This window comes from Theobroma umbraticum, unplaced genomic scaffold (genome assembly GCF_002168275.2).
Source record: "Theobroma umbraticum cultivar Fairchild unplaced genomic scaffold, ASM216827v3 scaffold_147.0, whole genome shotgun sequence".
Taxonomy (NCBI): Eukaryota; Viridiplantae; Streptophyta; class Magnoliopsida; order Malvales; family Malvaceae; genus Theobroma; species Theobroma umbraticum.
The window spans coordinates 2,943,498-2,960,614 of record NW_018397259.1 but is presented as its reverse complement, the minus strand read 5'-3'; the positions used below and the strand labels follow the sequence as shown (position 1 = coordinate 2,960,614).

General features: G+C 33.8%; 2 protein-coding genes, 1 long non-coding RNA gene and 1 pseudogene across 6 annotated transcripts; all 4 read left to right on the top strand.

Moving 5' to 3' along the window:
• The first annotated feature begins 576 nt into the window (after positions 1-576).
• LOC110414800 (uncharacterized) lies at positions 577-2,551 on the top strand. Its single transcript, XM_021426209.1, has 4 exons — positions 577-693; positions 980-1,200; positions 1,345-1,418; positions 2,480-2,551. The coding sequence occupies exons 1-4, from the start codon at positions 680-682 to the stop codon at positions 2,549-2,551; spliced, it is 381 nt and encodes a 126-aa protein (XP_021281884.1). The 5' UTR covers positions 577-679.
• An 885-nt stretch (positions 2,552-3,436) lies between these two features.
• Positions 3,437-4,434, top strand: LOC110415582 (uncharacterized). Its single transcript, XR_002445105.2, has 2 exons — positions 3,437-4,010; positions 4,100-4,434. It is a non-coding gene; the product is annotated as an uncharacterized LOC110415582 (long non-coding RNA).
• Positions 4,435-6,803: 2,369 nt separating this feature from the next.
• Positions 6,804-8,779, top strand: LOC149527247 (putative L-type lectin-domain containing receptor kinase S.5 pseudogene; annotated as a pseudogene).
• A 1,135-nt stretch (positions 8,780-9,914) lies between these two features.
• LOC110414799 (4-hydroxy-tetrahydrodipicolinate reductase 2, chloroplastic-like) lies at positions 9,915-14,728 on the top strand. Of its 4 annotated transcripts, none has more exons than XM_089783343.1 (10): positions 9,915-10,074; positions 10,412-10,620; positions 10,860-11,097; positions 11,394-11,527; positions 11,618-11,692; positions 13,027-13,128; positions 13,653-13,762; positions 13,894-13,945; positions 14,029-14,072; positions 14,366-14,728. In XM_089783343.1, exons 2-10 carry the CDS (start codon positions 10,417-10,419, stop codon positions 14,400-14,402), a joined length of 996 nt encoding a protein of 331 aa, XP_089639469.1. In that variant the 5' UTR covers positions 9,915-10,074; positions 10,412-10,416; the 3' UTR covers positions 14,403-14,728. The 4 variants fall into 4 exon arrangements, with proteins under 4 accessions (XP_089639469.1, XP_021281883.2, XP_089639470.1 ...); XM_021426208.2 differs by having other exon boundaries at positions 9,916-10,074; positions 13,858-13,945; XM_089783344.1 differs by lacking the exon at positions 14,029-14,072 and having other exon boundaries at positions 9,916-10,074.
• Positions 14,729-17,117: the final 2,389 nt, after the last annotated feature.

Here is a 17,117-nt window from a genome sequence, read left to right as displayed (position 1 = left end):
GACTTTTTGAGAAATGAGGATTGGCTTTTTTATTTTATTTTATTTTTTATGCAAGTGCTGTGTCTTGCAGGTGCAGAATTAGGAGAATTGAGGGAAAGTAACCTTAGGGGGAAGAGAAATGAAGAAAAATGAACTCTTGAAATCAAATAATAATGGCTGTTAAGCCAAACTTCTGAGAATTTTCCGGCAAGTCAATATATTGTTTTCTGTGTGCATTTGAAGTGTTCAAACCGAGATTAAATGGAGGATATATCTCTACAATCGAATCATTGAATAATAGTTCAATTTTTCCAAGTCAAACTATAAAAAAAGTCAACTATCAATTGGCAGTTACATAGACCAACTAGCCAGCTATAAAAGCTTCAAAGTTTTAGCAACTTGTTAATATATGCATATTCTATTTGTCCAATAAATAACAAGAAACATGAAACTCTCCTTTTAGGAACTAAGGAAAACTTGACTTGGCTTGTCGAGAAATGCTATAAATAAAGCAGTTCTATCAACCAAACCAGTATACAGAGACAGAGATAATGGAATACAAGCATTTTGGCCACCAACATAACTTGAGAATTTACCAATTGCAGCCAGGAGATCATGAATACCGTTGCTCAGGCTGCGGCTCATTTTGTTCAGGATCTGCATATGGCTGTTTGGGCTGCAAGTTTTTCCTCCATGAACAATGTGGCAATGCAGGTCGTTCCGTGCAACATCCTTCGCACTCCTTACACCATCTTACTCTCGTCCCGTACACCACCCACTAGGCTGGCACCTTCGTCTGTAATGCGTGTGGTGACAGGGGAAATGCCTTTTCCTATTGTTGTTCTTTATGTGACGTTGATCTCCATGTCCCATGTGCTTTCTTACCTCAAATTATAAAACACGAATCTCATTTGCATAGTCTTAGCCTCGCTTATTCCCTCCCTTTCCCTAATGTTTCCTCCCGTTTCTGTGATATCTGTCACAAATTGTTGGATTGCAGGTATTGGTCCTACAACTGTTTTGCTTGTAATTTTGCTGCGCATGCTCTTTGTGCTGCAAAGGAGATGAGACCGGCAACATGTCATGGAGAAAATGTCTCCAGCAGTGGAACCACAGCAGCACAATCCGATGAAATTCATCATAAGGAAGATGCTGCTTCAGGGACCACTCAGGATCAACCAGAACCAGCAAAAATACAAGATCCAACTCTTCAGGCTATGGGTGAGTTAGAAAGACTGAAGCTTCGGATGCAAATGACTAATGAATTAGCAAAGAAAATGATGGCATCATTCAATCTTAGTTCTTTGATTTGATGTTACCCAAAGCTCTGTTAATTGACAATAAAAGTTAACTTGATCTTTCAAGGAAGAAAAAGTGGAAGGAACAAGGGCTCTGCGGCGTTTACTGTATTCATGTATCGGATTGAACAGATAATAAAGGTGATTACGTTATGTATTTTCCTATTTCAGATCTTGCATCTCAAAAGTGTTATAAATCTTGTAATTTTTAAAACATTTTTTATTTATGATCAACAAATTGCTTCCTTTTTGTTTCTCCTTTCTTCTTTTTTTTTTTCTGCCAAATTATAATGGATTGCATCGTGTGAGTTTTCCTTTTCTTGATAATTTTCCCATTTAGTTGAAGGTGCATGGGGTTGCTTAATTTGCCAATTTAAGAACTTAAATTATTAAATATTAAGTTGAGGATTTAAATAATTAGTTTTAAGGACAAAACTATTATATATTTATTACATTCCGCATGATATCATTTTAAATGGTTTACAATTTTGAAGTTATTTAACAAATAAAAGTTAATAACAAAAATTATTAAATTTTATAAACGTTATAGAAATTATTATTAAAAATTATTAAATGATTTAATCTTAAATTTATAAAATAGGAATAAATTATTTAAATTTTTATTAAATTGACAAGATATATAATTAGCAAATATTTTTAAACTCAAGTGTCTGCCTTCAATGCTAACTTTGACATACATACTGAATAAATAGTTAGTTTGGATTAAACCCTTTTATAAGATTTTTTACCTCAATTCTTTTAGGCCTTAACAAGCTGATCCGACCTTCTCCTCAAGCTTTTTCTGTCTCTTTGAAGCTAAAACAACAAGATTTAATAACAAAAATATGATTTTGATTTCATTTGAATTTTATTGTGCATCTCTTTACAATGAAAAAAATTACTCAAAAGTTAAAATATGATTTCAAAAATTTAAAAAAAAACCCAAACAAGTATTATCACATAAGAAAAAAAAAATGAACACATGACAAAGATTTGGATTCATATAGGTTTTCACCTTTACCTTGTACAATTCTTTCGTTTACAATTACACTCTAAAAAAGTTAATAGCAGATTCCTTTTCTTCTTCTTTTTTTAATTTTTTTATTTATGTACCCTTCTATCATATGCTTTATTCCGAAAGAAGTTACTCTAGAATGAAAAAATCAGTGTCTGACATATTCGTTTCTTTTTCATATCCAAAGCATACACACAGATATTGGAGCCCAAAAATTTGTCGCGGCTGCAGCCAGGTCAGGGTCGTCCTGACGAAGTAAAAGGCAGACCTCATCTCTAAATTCTGCTACGTGGTCTGTGCCTTAGACCCATCCTTTTCCATCATCTATTTTGTGGTTTAGATGTGGCTACTTGTGACTAAAACAGATAATTAGAAGTGGAATTCCTGCTGAAATTTTGTCGCAATATTAATTGCTTGGTCTTTTTCCTTTTGGCCATTAATGTTATGTCCTTCTACTGCTAAACATTGTGACGCATGATGGGATTAAGCATTATGATTATTGCTTATGGTTGCTTTTGTTTTAAAGTTCTGTGAACTCCGTGAAGTTACTGTTTACTACCGAGGGCTTTTTATTCATCGGACATTCCAACTAATTTCTGGTTGATATGACTCGTATTATTTTGTATGACTATAATTCTTATTACCAACCGAATATTTTAGGGTAAAATCAAACCGTACTGCCGGCTGGAAAAGAAAAGATAGAGAGAATCAAAGAATGAATACAACTGATTGCTCATCTATTGTCCCTGCTTTCCCTTTTCTGTTTGTGGGGCTTAGTTTCATCGAACCCAACTTACGTTATTTAATGGGTTGTTAAAGAAGGGACCTTTAAAGCTGCCAACAGCCAGTGTATGAGAGCATACAGTCCTGTCTCGATACGTGCATTTGAAGATTTTACAGCCTTAGACAATGTACTTTTGCTCTTTTACAAATTGCTTTAAGGTTTGTTGTCACTGCATGTTATTGCCTTTTTCTGTTTGCCCTGTCTCTCGATAATATGGATGTAGAGAATCAGAAATTACTGATGGTCGGTGGAAATGAATTATTGACACCAAGGGCAAAAAATTCTACCGACAAAGTAAAAGAGGCTGACGTTTACTTTGCCTGACTTTTCCACCTATATAGCTTATGCTTTCACAGAGATCAGATCCCAGACCCTTGAGGAGAGGGAGAGAGAGAGTGGGATGGGGATCATCACCCTCCGACTCTCTGAAGATCTCACATGAGTTTAACTGTTACTCTCTTGCAAGTGAATGTACCTCCAGGTCCGAGGAACGCATCCTAGGACCATCCTATAGTCGTAACAATGCAAGTTCTTCCACCACAAAATATGCCCATAAGCTCCTTGGCTGACGCAACAGTCCCTTCGCCCAAATCACTCTCTCACTTCCTCGCAGAACTGCCTTCTTCATGTGCATATGGATGAGAAGCTAGGATCCTTCATGCCAGTTACTGTCTCGGTCATGGCTTCTTCTACCATTGCACAACCTGAAGGCTTAATAATTTCCAGATCATTATCGTTTCTGAAATAACTCAACCGTTTTGAGGACCCTCTCCCTTTCAGTGATCCCACCGAAGATTCAATGCCGGGCCTGCTCCCAGGCTTCTTCAGACCAAGTTTGTGCATGTTCAAATCTATAGATCACTGATAACATCTTATTCAAGAAGCAGCTGGTTGAAGGTTTCAGTGAGATTTGCTTAATCTATTCTGGCGGAGAGTAAGAATCTCAATCCAATATACTATACACATGTAGAGTGTTAATTTGGAGCTTAATTGTCAGGAATCAATACATTTTTTGTGTCGCAGTTGCAGGCGAATATTAAAGGAGAATACACGGAGCACTTGATGGATAGAAAACATGGAAAAGTTGGTTGTGCAAGGAGGCTGAGAGGGTGTTACGGATGAAAGGGATGTTGCACCAGGCGAAGAGCTATGGAGCATGTTTTGTGGAGGAAGAACTTGCTTTGTGAGTATGACCCTAGGTTGGACCTCTGATGGGTTGATCGTACCTATAGCTTAGACTAGTGTCCAGTATTCTTGTCTACCCTCACCGAGTCTCTGTACATGTATTTCTTTGTTTTGCCTCTGTACGTGGTTCAATTAGAGGACTTTGGACAATAAACATTTCTACTTTCAGCATTGATTCTGTTATCTATATGTGCTTCAAAAATTTTATTTTGCACATCATTTTCATTTTTTGGATCTAATTAATCCAAAAAATTAAGACCATACTTTCCCGGCAGCTGTTGAATATCATATTTCCCATAATTGTCTCTCTTTTTCAAGCATCTTTTCACACTAATTTCTCTGTAACTGAACAGTTATATCTCAGTTATTTGTCGGTAGTAATAATTTGTAGGTTTCCTTTGTTTTTTGAAGTTAATTAAGAACAAATATAAGTGCGCATGTGTCACGGGGTCATGAATTCAAGCAGCACGAGGAGGCTTTGGGAATGAGCCGCACTTAAGTCGATCAACTATCTTTGCACTATTATTTTGATTTGATTTTATCATTATTTTTTAATTGAAATGCTGATTAACTAGTTATTAGAGTATATAAGAATTTTCAAATCCTTGAAAAGATGAAGTCAAGACTTCTTTAAATTAACAACGTTTTTCTTAAAAACTAATTAAAAAATCATCTCAGAAATAGAAACCATTAAAAAGGTTAGAAGTCTTCAAATGAGAACTAATATTCTTTCGTTCATTCAGTTTTTTATATGCTGTTTCTCTTAATTATTAGCAATTATTTTTGAGACTTTAACATCTGAATTATGATTAAACAAATGGCTTTACAAACATATCATGCATTTTTATCAATCATAAGGCGTGTCCTAAATGTTGAATGTGAGTTAGTTGTTGACATTTAAAGAGTTATTCCTAATGCTATGTAATTTACTCGCTTCTAAATGATAAAAAAAAAAATAAGTTTTTATCCTTATTTAGGAATATATAACAAAATTATCAACGAAATTTTAAGAAAATATATTGCAAAAAAATAACTTACTTCAATTGAATTGAATTGAGACAAAGTAAAGCGTCTTAAGTAATATGTATATTTAAATAACTAATTTATATTTTTGAAATTATTAGAAAAAGTAGTTCATGGGTATGTCTTATGTGAAAGTATTTTTCATTGTTTTATTTGTTCACGTGATAATCACACAGATCAACACTAATAAGGTAATAATGTGTGTTTGTCTGTGTGTTTGATTTTTTATTTTTTTTTTGCTTTTGAATATGAATAGAGATTAGATTCAATTAAGTGATTTTACTTCTAACTCTATGATTACAAGGGACAAGATTAAGAGATTCAAATTACACTACTACTATCATTTTCTTTTTTGGTTATTACAGGTAAGATAATGTTCTACAGTTTACAATTAACTATGATTGAATATTTAATGAAAGTTCAAGGAATTTTTTTTTTTTAGATACTTGGTATTTAGGATGTGCTTACAAATTAATGTTGGCTAACTATTGGATAGAAAATTAGAACCTAAAACATATAATATTTCAATACTTAGTTGATATTGCGTCCTAATAGATGATTAATTTCGAATATTCAATTGTTTGATAATGTAACTAATCAAGTATTATTGCTATTATTATTATTTTTTTTTTAATTATGAAGTTGTATGTACCAGTAAAAATTAGAATAACAACCAAATAACCCTTAATTAAAATGTACAGAAGTATTACATTTGATATAAAAAAATTTAAACGAAGTAAATTAAACAATTAAAAAACCAACAAACTAGCATAAATATAGTTAGAAAAAACTGAATATAAATTAGATCAAACTCATACATAATAAGACTTGAATCTAAGACCTAAAAGGTACTAGGATTTAATTCTTACATTTAGGGAATGTCTTATTGGCATTGAGTAACAATTCGTTGATGGAAGGATCTTTATAACAATTCATGTTTTTCATTGCCCTGTTTTAATTTTCATTCAATTTGAAGTAATTCATAGATTTTTATATAAAATATACATTCTAGATCTAAAACTTATTAAGTTTAATAATTAATTAAATAAATATTGACCCTCACAATCCACAAACTTGATTATCACATTACTTAGAAATATAAGTTAAGCATGATAATAAAATCAATTTAAATTATTTGTTTGAGTATATATTTGTTTCGATTAAAGGATCTTTTTTATGTATCACTAGACTCAAGCTAAAGGAAAATATATACAATAAATACAGATGGCTAAAAGAATGAATACATATATATGTATATCACAGATTATGCTGCAGAAACATATTATATATGATATAATACTCATTGAACTGCAGGTTATTGTAGACCCAGAGGCTTTGACCAAGATACCAGGAATTGGAAAAATACTCCCCATGTCCTCATTGAACTGTTTATCACTTCAAACTGGATATTTGCTAATAAAGTAATCATATCTTTTTTCTCTTTTATGACTGCAAGAAATTTCTATGATCAGATTGTAATAGCATCAACAGTTTCAGAAATCCCTTGCCAATTCTTTACATGATTTCTCACCCCAAATTCATGCCTTTCTTCCAAGCTGCTAAGCTGCTGGTGCAAGCAATTGTGATCTGTGGCAGCCTTATGGTGGTTCAATGCCTGAATTTCAGTTATCCATCATTCAGCACTGCAGATGCCAATGATTTTGTTTTTCTTAATTCCTCGATCATCAGGAATACCATTCAAGTCAGTCCTGTTATCGCGGATGCATCCGGAAGAATCCTGTATAGCCAACCACTTAAACTGTGGGACAAGCTAAGAGGCACTAAGTCATCATTTAGCTCAACCTTTGTGATTAACATCAGACCGCAGAGCACTCCTGGCGGCGAGGGACTAGCCTTCATATTAACTGACAGTGCGACCCTCCCAAGCAATAGTGCAGGTCAGTGGCTTGGGATTGTAAATGTAAATACCATCAATGTCAACAGCATAGTTGCTGTGGAATTTGATACTAGGAAGAGTGATTCAGAGGATGTAGATGATAACCATGTTGGAGTCGATCTGAAGAGCATCTACTCCATCAAGCAAGAACCCTTAATAGGCCACGGTGTTAATCTTTCAAGTAGTGAAGATATCACCGCTACCATCCAGTATGATTCAAAATCCGACAAAATGACTGTTTTTGTTGTGTTAACTAGAACAAGTGAACAGAACATGGGGAATCCAATTTTCACTGTGGAGCTTGATCTGTCTAAACACCTTCCAGAGGATGTTTTTCTGGGATTTTCAGGTTCAACACGAGAGGATATCCAGGTCAATGCTCTGAGGTCATGGAAGTTCACCAGTTTTGAAATTAGAGTTAAAGGTTCAGTCAATCTTCTTTGGCTTTGGATCTTGATTCCAACAATTGTGATCATTTTGTTTGGTGGATTTTCCTAAATCGGAGACACAAAAACAGTATGAAACAAAAGGAGGATGACGAGAAGGAGATTGAACAAGAAATTCAAAGGTCATCCACTGCTCCTCAGAAGTTCAGATTGAAGGAACTTAAAGCTGCCACGAGTAATTTCAGTGCTAATAACAAACTGGGTAGTGGAGGACTTGGCACAGTCTATAAAGGACTTTTGAGAAAGGAGGAGGTAGCTGTGAAAAGAATTCTAAAGAATACACGACATGGAAAGCAGGATTTTATAGCAGAAGTGACCACCATCACCAACCTCCACCACAAGAACCTTGTTAAACTATTGGGTTGGTGCTATGAAAGCGATGAACTCCTCGTTTATGAGTTCATGCCAAATGGGAGTTTAGACAGGTTCGTATTTGGGAATACAATTCCAAGCAATGCGGATACAACTCTGAAATGGGAAACAAGGTACAATATCATTTGTGGAGTAGCCAGGGCGCTGGACTATCTCCATAATGGTTGCGAGAAAAGGGTTATTCATCGAGACATAAAAGCTAGTAACATAATGTTAGATTCAGACTTCAAAGCCCGATTGGGAGATTTTGGACTGGCCCGAACAGTTCAATTGAATGAGAAAACGCACCATTCAACCAAGGAGATTGCAGGAACACCTGGCTACATGTCTCCAGAAAGTTTTCGTACCGGTAAGGCAACTGTCGAAACTAATGTCTATGCATTCGGAGTACTTATACTGGAAGTTGTCTCTGGGAGAAAACCTGGGCATCAAAATGAGCAAAACAACTACTACAGAAGCATCGTAGAGTGGGTATGGGAACATCATAGGATGGAACAAATCACTGATGTCATAGATCTTCGATTAAACAAAGATTTCCATGAGGATCAAGCAAGGTGCATACTTATGTTGGGGCTGGCCTGTTGCCATCCAAACCCATTTGAGAGGCCCTCTACGAGAACTGCTTTGCAGGTTCTTACAGGGGAAGTAGCTGCACCAGCTGTGCCTACTGAAAAGCCTGCTTTCATGTGGCCTGCCGCGCCTCCAGTCATTAGAGAAGAGATGGACAACTCCATCACCGGAGGTCATCTTACCACAACAACGGAACTCAGTGGCAGATGACCCTTGTCAAATATTTCAAAGTAAAAAATTTTCTTCTCTTTCAGTGTTTTCCATTTGTGGATAGGACAGTCGTTTCATACAGGGTAACTCTATTGATAGACTTGTAATTTAAGCATTTAGATTACCAAACAAAACTTTCTTGTGTTTGACAATCAAACTTCAGATACCATTCTAAAGAAAAATAATTTATCATAAATATCTCACTTTTTTTTTTGTTAACATACAATTCATTCTATCTTTTTTCTATAGTTTTCTCCATTAAATTAGATCCTGTATTTAAAATTTTTGACTTGGCATGAATCTCACACATATTTTATTTTCCAACTTAAAAACATCAAAGGCTTGGCTTATTCTTTCTCTTTTTTAATATATATATATACACAGAGAACCTTCTTTAAGTTTTTCCTAGTTTTATTCTCAAAACCCAAAAAGTTCTTCCTTATTTTAATTCAAATTAAGCGTGGGCTCTTTAGGATGATCATATTAAATCATGCATATGTGCATATAAATTTTGTGTCAAAAATAAGATAAAAAATTCAAAGATAAATAATAATTTTATCAAATGAGATAGGCAAGTACAATTTTTGGAAATTCTTTAAAATTGAAGAATAATTTTTTTTTATTTTTTTCTCCGATGTTCTTTGAAATTCGAAAATCATTTTTTAGAGGTGTCTCAAATGGTTTACATGAGTGTTGTATTTATAGTATTAGGTGAAAGACTTTTACAAGAACTTATTTTTTTTATTTTATTTTTAAATTATTTTATAAATATATGATGACTCATTAATGAATTTTAATTCATCGAATTTGGATTTCAAAATATGTGCACGTGGTTCTAAAATCACTTCAATTTAGCAACCATAAAAGTTGAAATTTTGCTAAATAAATTCTACTATTTTCATTTCCATTTCTACAAATATTGAAAAAAAATAAATTAAGTAAAAGGAGAAAAGTCCTTAAGAAATATTCTAAAGTTATGATCCTGAATTAGATTATAGCACTAATTTCTTATTGTTTATGTGAGGGTTTTGTAACTAAATATTTTGATTATATTTTCAACAATAATAAAAAGGGTTTTCTTGGTCAAAGTAAATTAAATCAAAAGTATAGAAAAATAAATTAAATAAAATCTCTGTATAGCCCTTCTTCGCCAACTCTTTTTAACTCCAAACGAGCTGGAGTTTTCTTACATTTTCTCTTCTTCCTCCATCTTTTTCCAGCGGCCGCCACATCCGTTCTTCCCGGCGGCCCTTCTTCATCTGCGCTCCAGTTCGTCGCTCTTTCTCTTGCTCTTTGTCAGTGCTTGCTTTTTCGTACAGCATTTGCTCTTTACGGTTTTTTTGTCTTTTTTTTTTTCATATAGAAATTCTTGCATTTTCATATATATTTCGCTATTCTTTTCATTTTCAACTAAAATTCTTGGGTGATAATTAATTTTAAATTTTGGTAATTTTAACTGGTGCTATCGATTAATGTTGGATGCTAATTTAAAATATATTAAACCTTAAATCTTTCCTCTTAGTTAAGATACTTTACTAACTTATTCTAGTAGAATTTGTAATTGTGAGACGCTTGTGATTGAGCTTTGGATATGAAGGTTTTATTTATTTAGCTAGTTGTTTATTTTGACAGTCAAAATGACTTCTCTGCTTAAAGTCTCTGCCAATGGGTTTCGGTCGGAGAAGTTACCGTCGTTATCTAAAGGCAACAGAAGACAAGGTGTTGTTGCAAAGAAAGCAGCTTTTGGTAAAATCCCAGTGGCAATGTCCTTATCCATGTCTACCACAGCCGTCCAACATAACCAAAAATCAACTTCCCTGGACCTTGCCATCCCGATCATGGTACCATTTTCCTTTTTGTTAAAGAAGAAAATTTCAATGCAATGCGCTGTTATTGATTTGTCTATGAACTTTAAGCATTGATTTGTCTATGTTGCTTCCCCAACTTGATGCTCTTTTGAGTTCACAGGAATACTTGCTACACTTGCAAAAAGTAGTTATTATTCCTTTTTATAAGAATGATGTCCATATAACATGGCTTAATAATCACTCCATTGCTTTTGTTGTTCCTTTATTTGTAGGTAAATAGTTGTACTGGAAAAATGGGAAAGGCTGTTATCAAAGCAGCAGATTCTGCTGGACTTCATATTGTTCCTGTGTCTTTTGGTGCTGAGAAGGAGTCTGGGCAAACTATTGAAATGTGTGGCAAAGAGATTCTGGTCCATGGCCCTTCTGAAAGAGAAAGCGCCCTTGCTTCTGTCTTTCACGAGTATCCAAACCTGGTTGTGGTAGACTACAGTGTGCCTGCCACAGTTAATGGTAACCTGTTGAGAAACATACAATAAACCATATTATATTTCACATTATTGAAATAAATAAAGCAAGCTTAACTTGAGTGAGAAATTTTTTGATAGTCCAAGGAATAATGTTTCTAAAAGCTGAAGCCATGTTTTAGAGATAATCTATCACCATGACTGATTTTTTTCTCTCAGTTGTATCATGAACTATCTTGTGACAGTTTTGTTAAATAAATTTGTGCATACTACTCAAGTTCAACATTATGAATTGATCTCTTTATTTATTTCTTTTTGGGGATGGGGTTTGTCGAAATATAGATAATGCTGAGCTATATTCCAAAGTTGGTGTGCCTTTTGTTATGGGAACCACTGGTGGAGACAGGGATCGACTGTATAAGACTGTTGAAGATTCAAATGTTTATGCTGTGATCTCACCACAAATGGGGAAACAGGTCATCTAACCCTTAAATAGTTGAAATACCACTTTAAATAGTTCAAAAATATAGTTTCGTATTGTAGCTTAATACTGACATCTCTGTTAGGTTGTTGCCTTTCTTGCAGCCATGGAGATCATGGCTAAGCAATTTCCTGGAGCCTTCTCTGGATATTCTCTGCAGGTACTTATTCAATAAGGTTGTTTGGAAAGAACATTCCAAAAGTGTTATCAATGGCTTGACAGAAAAATAATTGAAGGATTTTGGTTTGTGACTTCTAGTTATGGTAACCTTTATTGTTGTGTAGGTTTCATGGCCCAACATCACCAACCCGCCCCCCCAATCCAATATAATTAATTCCAAATTTCCAATTGAACCTTACCTTAGTGCAATTTCTTGGGACTGAAATTGTGTCTCTTATCTTCGTGGTTCATATAGTTCTAAGCTGTTTCTAACATGAAAATATGCAAGGATGGTTCTTGTGTAGTGATTTTTTATGTGTCTGGTCCCTTAATTGTTACTTCCACTTTGACTTCTAAGCCTTGCTTTTGTTAAATCCATTGTAAATTTGTAATGCAATTTCTGGTATTTTTTCTGTCACTTTTACTTTGAATATGCCAAGCTCTGTCACTATTACTTTGGTATATTTAATTAAGGGAGCCACCAAAAAAATCTTGTTAATGTAGATTGAAATGCTGAAAAGTTTGCATTATTTAACCTTTTATGTTTTACTTTGCTGAAATCTGAAAAACGTTTGAAATGAGGTTTATAAGGTATAACCAATTGCACAAATAAAGAACAATCGAGGCTGTAAAATGGAACTTTTTGGCGCTCTATCAAAAAGCCAGTTTGATATTGAGATATTTTGAAGGGATGTTGGTCGAACTCATCATTTTCCTTGAAGTACCTGTGTATGATACAGCCATTGGACATGGGTATGGAGGTCTGACCCCTCATGTATATGAAATAACTCAAAAAAATTGTACACGTGTCGGATGCATATCCAATTCAATAGTCACCCTCGAGTCTGACTAACATAGGATTTCAATACTGGAAACTATTGAAATATATGGTGCTTTGGTGCTTTTCTCTTGCTTCATTCTTTGGATAATAGCTGTTCAAAATCATTTATGCAAAAAATGAAGAAGTGAAATATCTGTTAACTTTTGGGGTTTACAGCTGACTATAAATTTAATAATCACATCCAATGGTGTTTACATGCTATAGGGAGTTTAGAAACTTATATTGACCTTGTTTTCTGTTTGTAAAATTTTTCTGGACTCCTTTCACTCTTTTTGAATATTATTTGTAATTAGTCCTGATGTCGGTGCCATTAGTCCTATTGGTTACACATTGATTGTCTTCACTAATCTTTCAAAGTAGAGCCTTAACTCATTTTAACTTCAAGAAATACTTCTTTAGACAATTGAATCTCGGAAATCAAAAGGTGATTTTATTCTACTAAGTTGATTTGGATGTGCTTGTAATAAAGTGATGCTTATTTTTTATAATTCTAGGTGATGGAGTCCCATCAAGCAAGCAAACTGGATACCTCGGGGACTGCCAAGGCTGTAATATCTTGCTTTCAGAAGTTGGGGGTGTCATTTGACATGGATCAGGTCGTGTTTATCATATATTCTTGTGGCATTGGTTTATTATATAATCCTATACATGCATACAGACATACATATGTGTGTGTGTGTGTGTGCGTGTGTGTGTGTATTTATATGTATGTATCTTGGTTCCATATTTATAGACTATTTTTCCTGACATGCCAATTCAGAATTGTTGATTGGCATTGTTGGATGGTATTATTATAGAAGTTTGTTCTTCCTTTTCTGATCATATTGCAATTTCTCTATCACCTTCTATAGTTGCTTTTTATTTTATTCTATTTTATTTTTTGGGAGGGGGGTTCATATATTTTCTCAATGCAATTGAGAGAGAGAGAGCGAGTAAGAGAGGTTTTTTTTGTTTTTAGGTTTTTTCTTGTTGAGGATATTGCTTTTAAGAGTGAGTGACAATGGTACTTCTGCCCGTCTTGAATCCGCCAGTTTATTGTCATGATAAATTCCTTTGGTTAAAGAGCTTCCTTCTAAAATTTGGCCTTTCTAATCATTGATGTTTCCTTTTCTTTTTTCAGATACAAATGATCCGCGATCCCAAGCAGCAGATCGAGATGGTGGGAGTTCCAGAAGAGCATTTAGCTGGTCATGCTTTTCATTTCTATCATCTGACATCACCTGATGAAACGTAATGACTAACATTCTCGTCTATAACTATTTCTTCGTCAACTTGGAGACATCAAATGAAATTTCTTTGATCAATTTTTGAAAATACTTCTGCAGGGTTTCATTTGAGTTTCAGCATAATGTTTGTGGCAGGTCCATATATGCCGAGGGTACTGTTGATGCTGTACTTTTCCTTGCTAAGAAGGTGCTGTTATTTCTTTTTCCCCAGCCACTTTGAGTCTAATTAAGTATTTTACTGAATGTTTTGTTTTTACTGTTTACAACAAGGTCCTCTTTAAGGGGATGACTGCCACATGCTCGGCCAATAATAGGTGGGATTTTGAATGTCTGTACTAAATATCTTCAACTCTGACAAATTTCAAAAGCAATTGTTCAAGAGTCTAAGTGGATTAATGACACCCAGATTATATTGAAAAACTGCTAAAGGAGAAAATTGAATTTAGTAGTTTCAGCTCATGAAAATTGTATTCTTTGGAGTTCATTATGCTGATTGTAAATGCCTTCATCTTTTTCTTTCTTGAGGCGTGGAAGGAATTCCATTGGCATAGTTCATATGTCCTCTTATGTATGTCACCGTTTGATTGTAAATATTTTTCAAGTGCAGGTTCAGTCAAAGGCCGACAAGCGCATCTACAATATGATTGACGTCTTGCGGGAAGGTAACATGCGATAATATGGTGTTTCTATGCATTTTGTTGTATCTCAAGATGTTTAGGATTATGAGACATAAGGAAGGCAATTTTGCATCAAGGGTGTCGGTCTTTTTCGTTCTTTATAGTTAGTTGTTAGTGTTAGTGTAAGAAGCACAAGATGATGATGTTGAAAGCATAATTATTAAACAGTGGCTACAGTGATTGGTAATGCCACTAAAGCAGGCTTTGATCGTACCAGAGATGGGTTTGCTTGCAAATTTACTCCCTCCGTTGCACAAGTAGTCAAGTAATATTTTTGTCTGATGTTTTACCAAGATCATTTTCGATATTTACTTCCTTTTATTTTAAATTTTTGACTCATTAATACTTTCTAAGGAAATTTAATGAAAAAGTTTTCAAATATATCAAAATAATATAAGTAATAAATGCAAAATTTGTACTATAAATAACATTAAATTAGTATTTAATGAAATGAAGAGAGTATTCAGGGGTGCAGGTGAAACAATCACGGTTGATCTATATTTTTATAATATTAAATCCAACAGTTTATTTAATTAAATTTTTTTTTATAATATTTCCATTTTTTTTCCGATGGAGACAGGAGCCATGAACAGACCACAATTCAACAGGAACGTGAAGCACTTTGGAGATGCTCTTTCCTCTTCCAAAATCCAAAGTCCAATCCCTCACCTAAACTTTGGAAACATCCTTCCTAGTGGCATCAAACTGAACAGTAAGCAAAATGGTTTTATCATAAAGGAATTAATAAGAAATGTTCTCATACAAAAGTGTCATAAATAAATGCAAAGATTATATTAGAAAATAATTAACTCTGGAGAGTCGCATCCATAAAATTGAAAATATATATGGGGCTTAAGTCATCGATAGTGAACGCTAGCCATTTATATAAAAAAGTTCGATTTTCAAACATTATATATATACACATACATATACATATATTTATATATATGTAATTTAAAAAAAATTATCTTCAAAAGTTTGACAATCAATTGTTATCAATTTAATTGAGAAATCTTTTTTTTTTCTGATACTAACACTAATTTGAATTAATTTTTATTTTTATAAAAAATTGGGGATTAGTGGATTAATACAAGAACTAGTTAGTAAGGCTACCTTTTTAGTCATTTTTTTTTAATCTTTTACCTTCCAAAAATTGTTCCTTGGATTGGTGACGTGAAGAAATCTCCTCATCAATTCCTTCTAGAAGGAAAAAAGAAAAGAAATATATAATAGTTGAAATAAATAATCAAATTTGGAGGGTTTATAAGAACAAAATAATAGTCGTCAAGGTGATTTTTGAATAATCATACATAATGAGATAAGATACCTAGACTTGTTGGTGGAACTGAGGAATCCTGTGTTGAAAACCACGGAAGGAAGCTACAGGGAAATTCTTGTGGAAAGGAAAATCTTTCATTTCACAAAGAAAACAATTGCATAGCTCTGTTTTTATATACAAGAAAAGTAAGACTAAAAGTTTGTTACAAAGGAGGAAAAAATACTTAAGTTGGTTGTAAGCTCACTAATTTTCTATGTAAAGGGAAAAGTAAAAATGGTGAGTATTGGTAAGTTAATTTAAATGCAACACATGTATCTGTTTTCTCCCTTTTTAAATGACCACGTGTGTCTCATATGTTTCTCTTCTTCTCTTAATACTGAGGTCCAAATCTTCTTTTTAACCCAATTCTGTAACCTTCATTCTTAGATTGCACCCGAGCCTTTGGTTCATTGGTTAGTGCATAATTTCTTATCTAAGAATAGAGTTCGAATCCCTCATTCTCTAATTATATATATATATATGAAAAGAAACCTTCATTCTTGGATTAATACTTCCCTCAAGATGAATACTCATAACGAAGCATGTATATTATGAATATTCATCTTGCTTGGTAACTTGTAATATTGTTTCTGTTACAATGCCTTTTTAAGAATATCTACAATCTGCTAGTCTATAGAAATACACAAAGGACTAATCACTCCTACCATTACCTTTTCACGAATGAAATGGCAATCCATTTTTATATGCTTCGTAAGTTAATGGAATATAGGATTACAACATATGAAAATTGCAAATTGATTGTCACAATGAAATATGACTGCTGCTTCATGTTTAACACCAAAATCAAACAACAAGTACCTCAACCAAATGACTTCACAGGAAGCAAAAGTCATTGATCGATACTCTGCCTCTGTTGAACTCCTAGCCACAACTAATTACTTCGATTTCCAGCTAACCAACGAATTTCTTAGAAAAATACAATAATCAATGACTGATTTGCGCGTGTCTGGACATCTTGCCCAGTCGTTGTGTGAATAAGCATATATTACCAAGTTTGAATCAGATTTCATCAATATGCCTTGACTTGGTGCTGACTTGAGACACTTCAACACTCTATATGCTGCTGATAAATGATGTCTCTTTGGTTTATCCATAAATTGAGATAACACTTGGACTACGTATGAAATGTTTATCAAGTACAAATGCTTTTCTACCAATTGCCTATACATTGTTAAATCTACAATTTCTTCACTATTAGTTGTTCTGCTCAATTTGTGACTATAATCTACAGGAGTAGTCATTGGTTTTGCACCAAGCATACCATACTCTTTCAGTAAATCCAATGTATATTTCTTTGACAAATAGAAATACCTTCTTGACTTTTAGTAATCTTAAATCCTAGA

Bases quoted from the DNA above. Each gene is read 5' to 3' on its own strand.
- LOC110414800 (XM_021426209.1), top strand. The intron at 1,201-1,344 runs GTGAGTTAGAAA...TGATCTTTCAAG, and splicing joins TCCAACTCTTCAGGCTATGG to GAAGAAAAAGTGGAAGGAAC. The intron at 1,419-2,479 runs GTGATTACGTTA...TCATATCCAAAG, and splicing joins GGATTGAACAGATAATAAAG to CATACACACAGATATTGGAG.
- LOC110414799 (XM_021426208.2), top strand. From the start codon at position 10,417: ATGACTTCTCTGCTTAAAGTCTCTGCCAATGGGTTTCGGTCGGAGAAG. The intron at 11,098-11,393 runs GTAACCTGTTGA...GTCGAAATATAG, and splicing joins TGTGCCTGCCACAGTTAATG to ATAATGCTGAGCTATATTCC. The intron at 13,129-13,652 runs GTCGTGTTTATC...TTCTTTTTTCAG, and splicing joins TGTCATTTGACATGGATCAG to ATACAAATGATCCGCGATCC.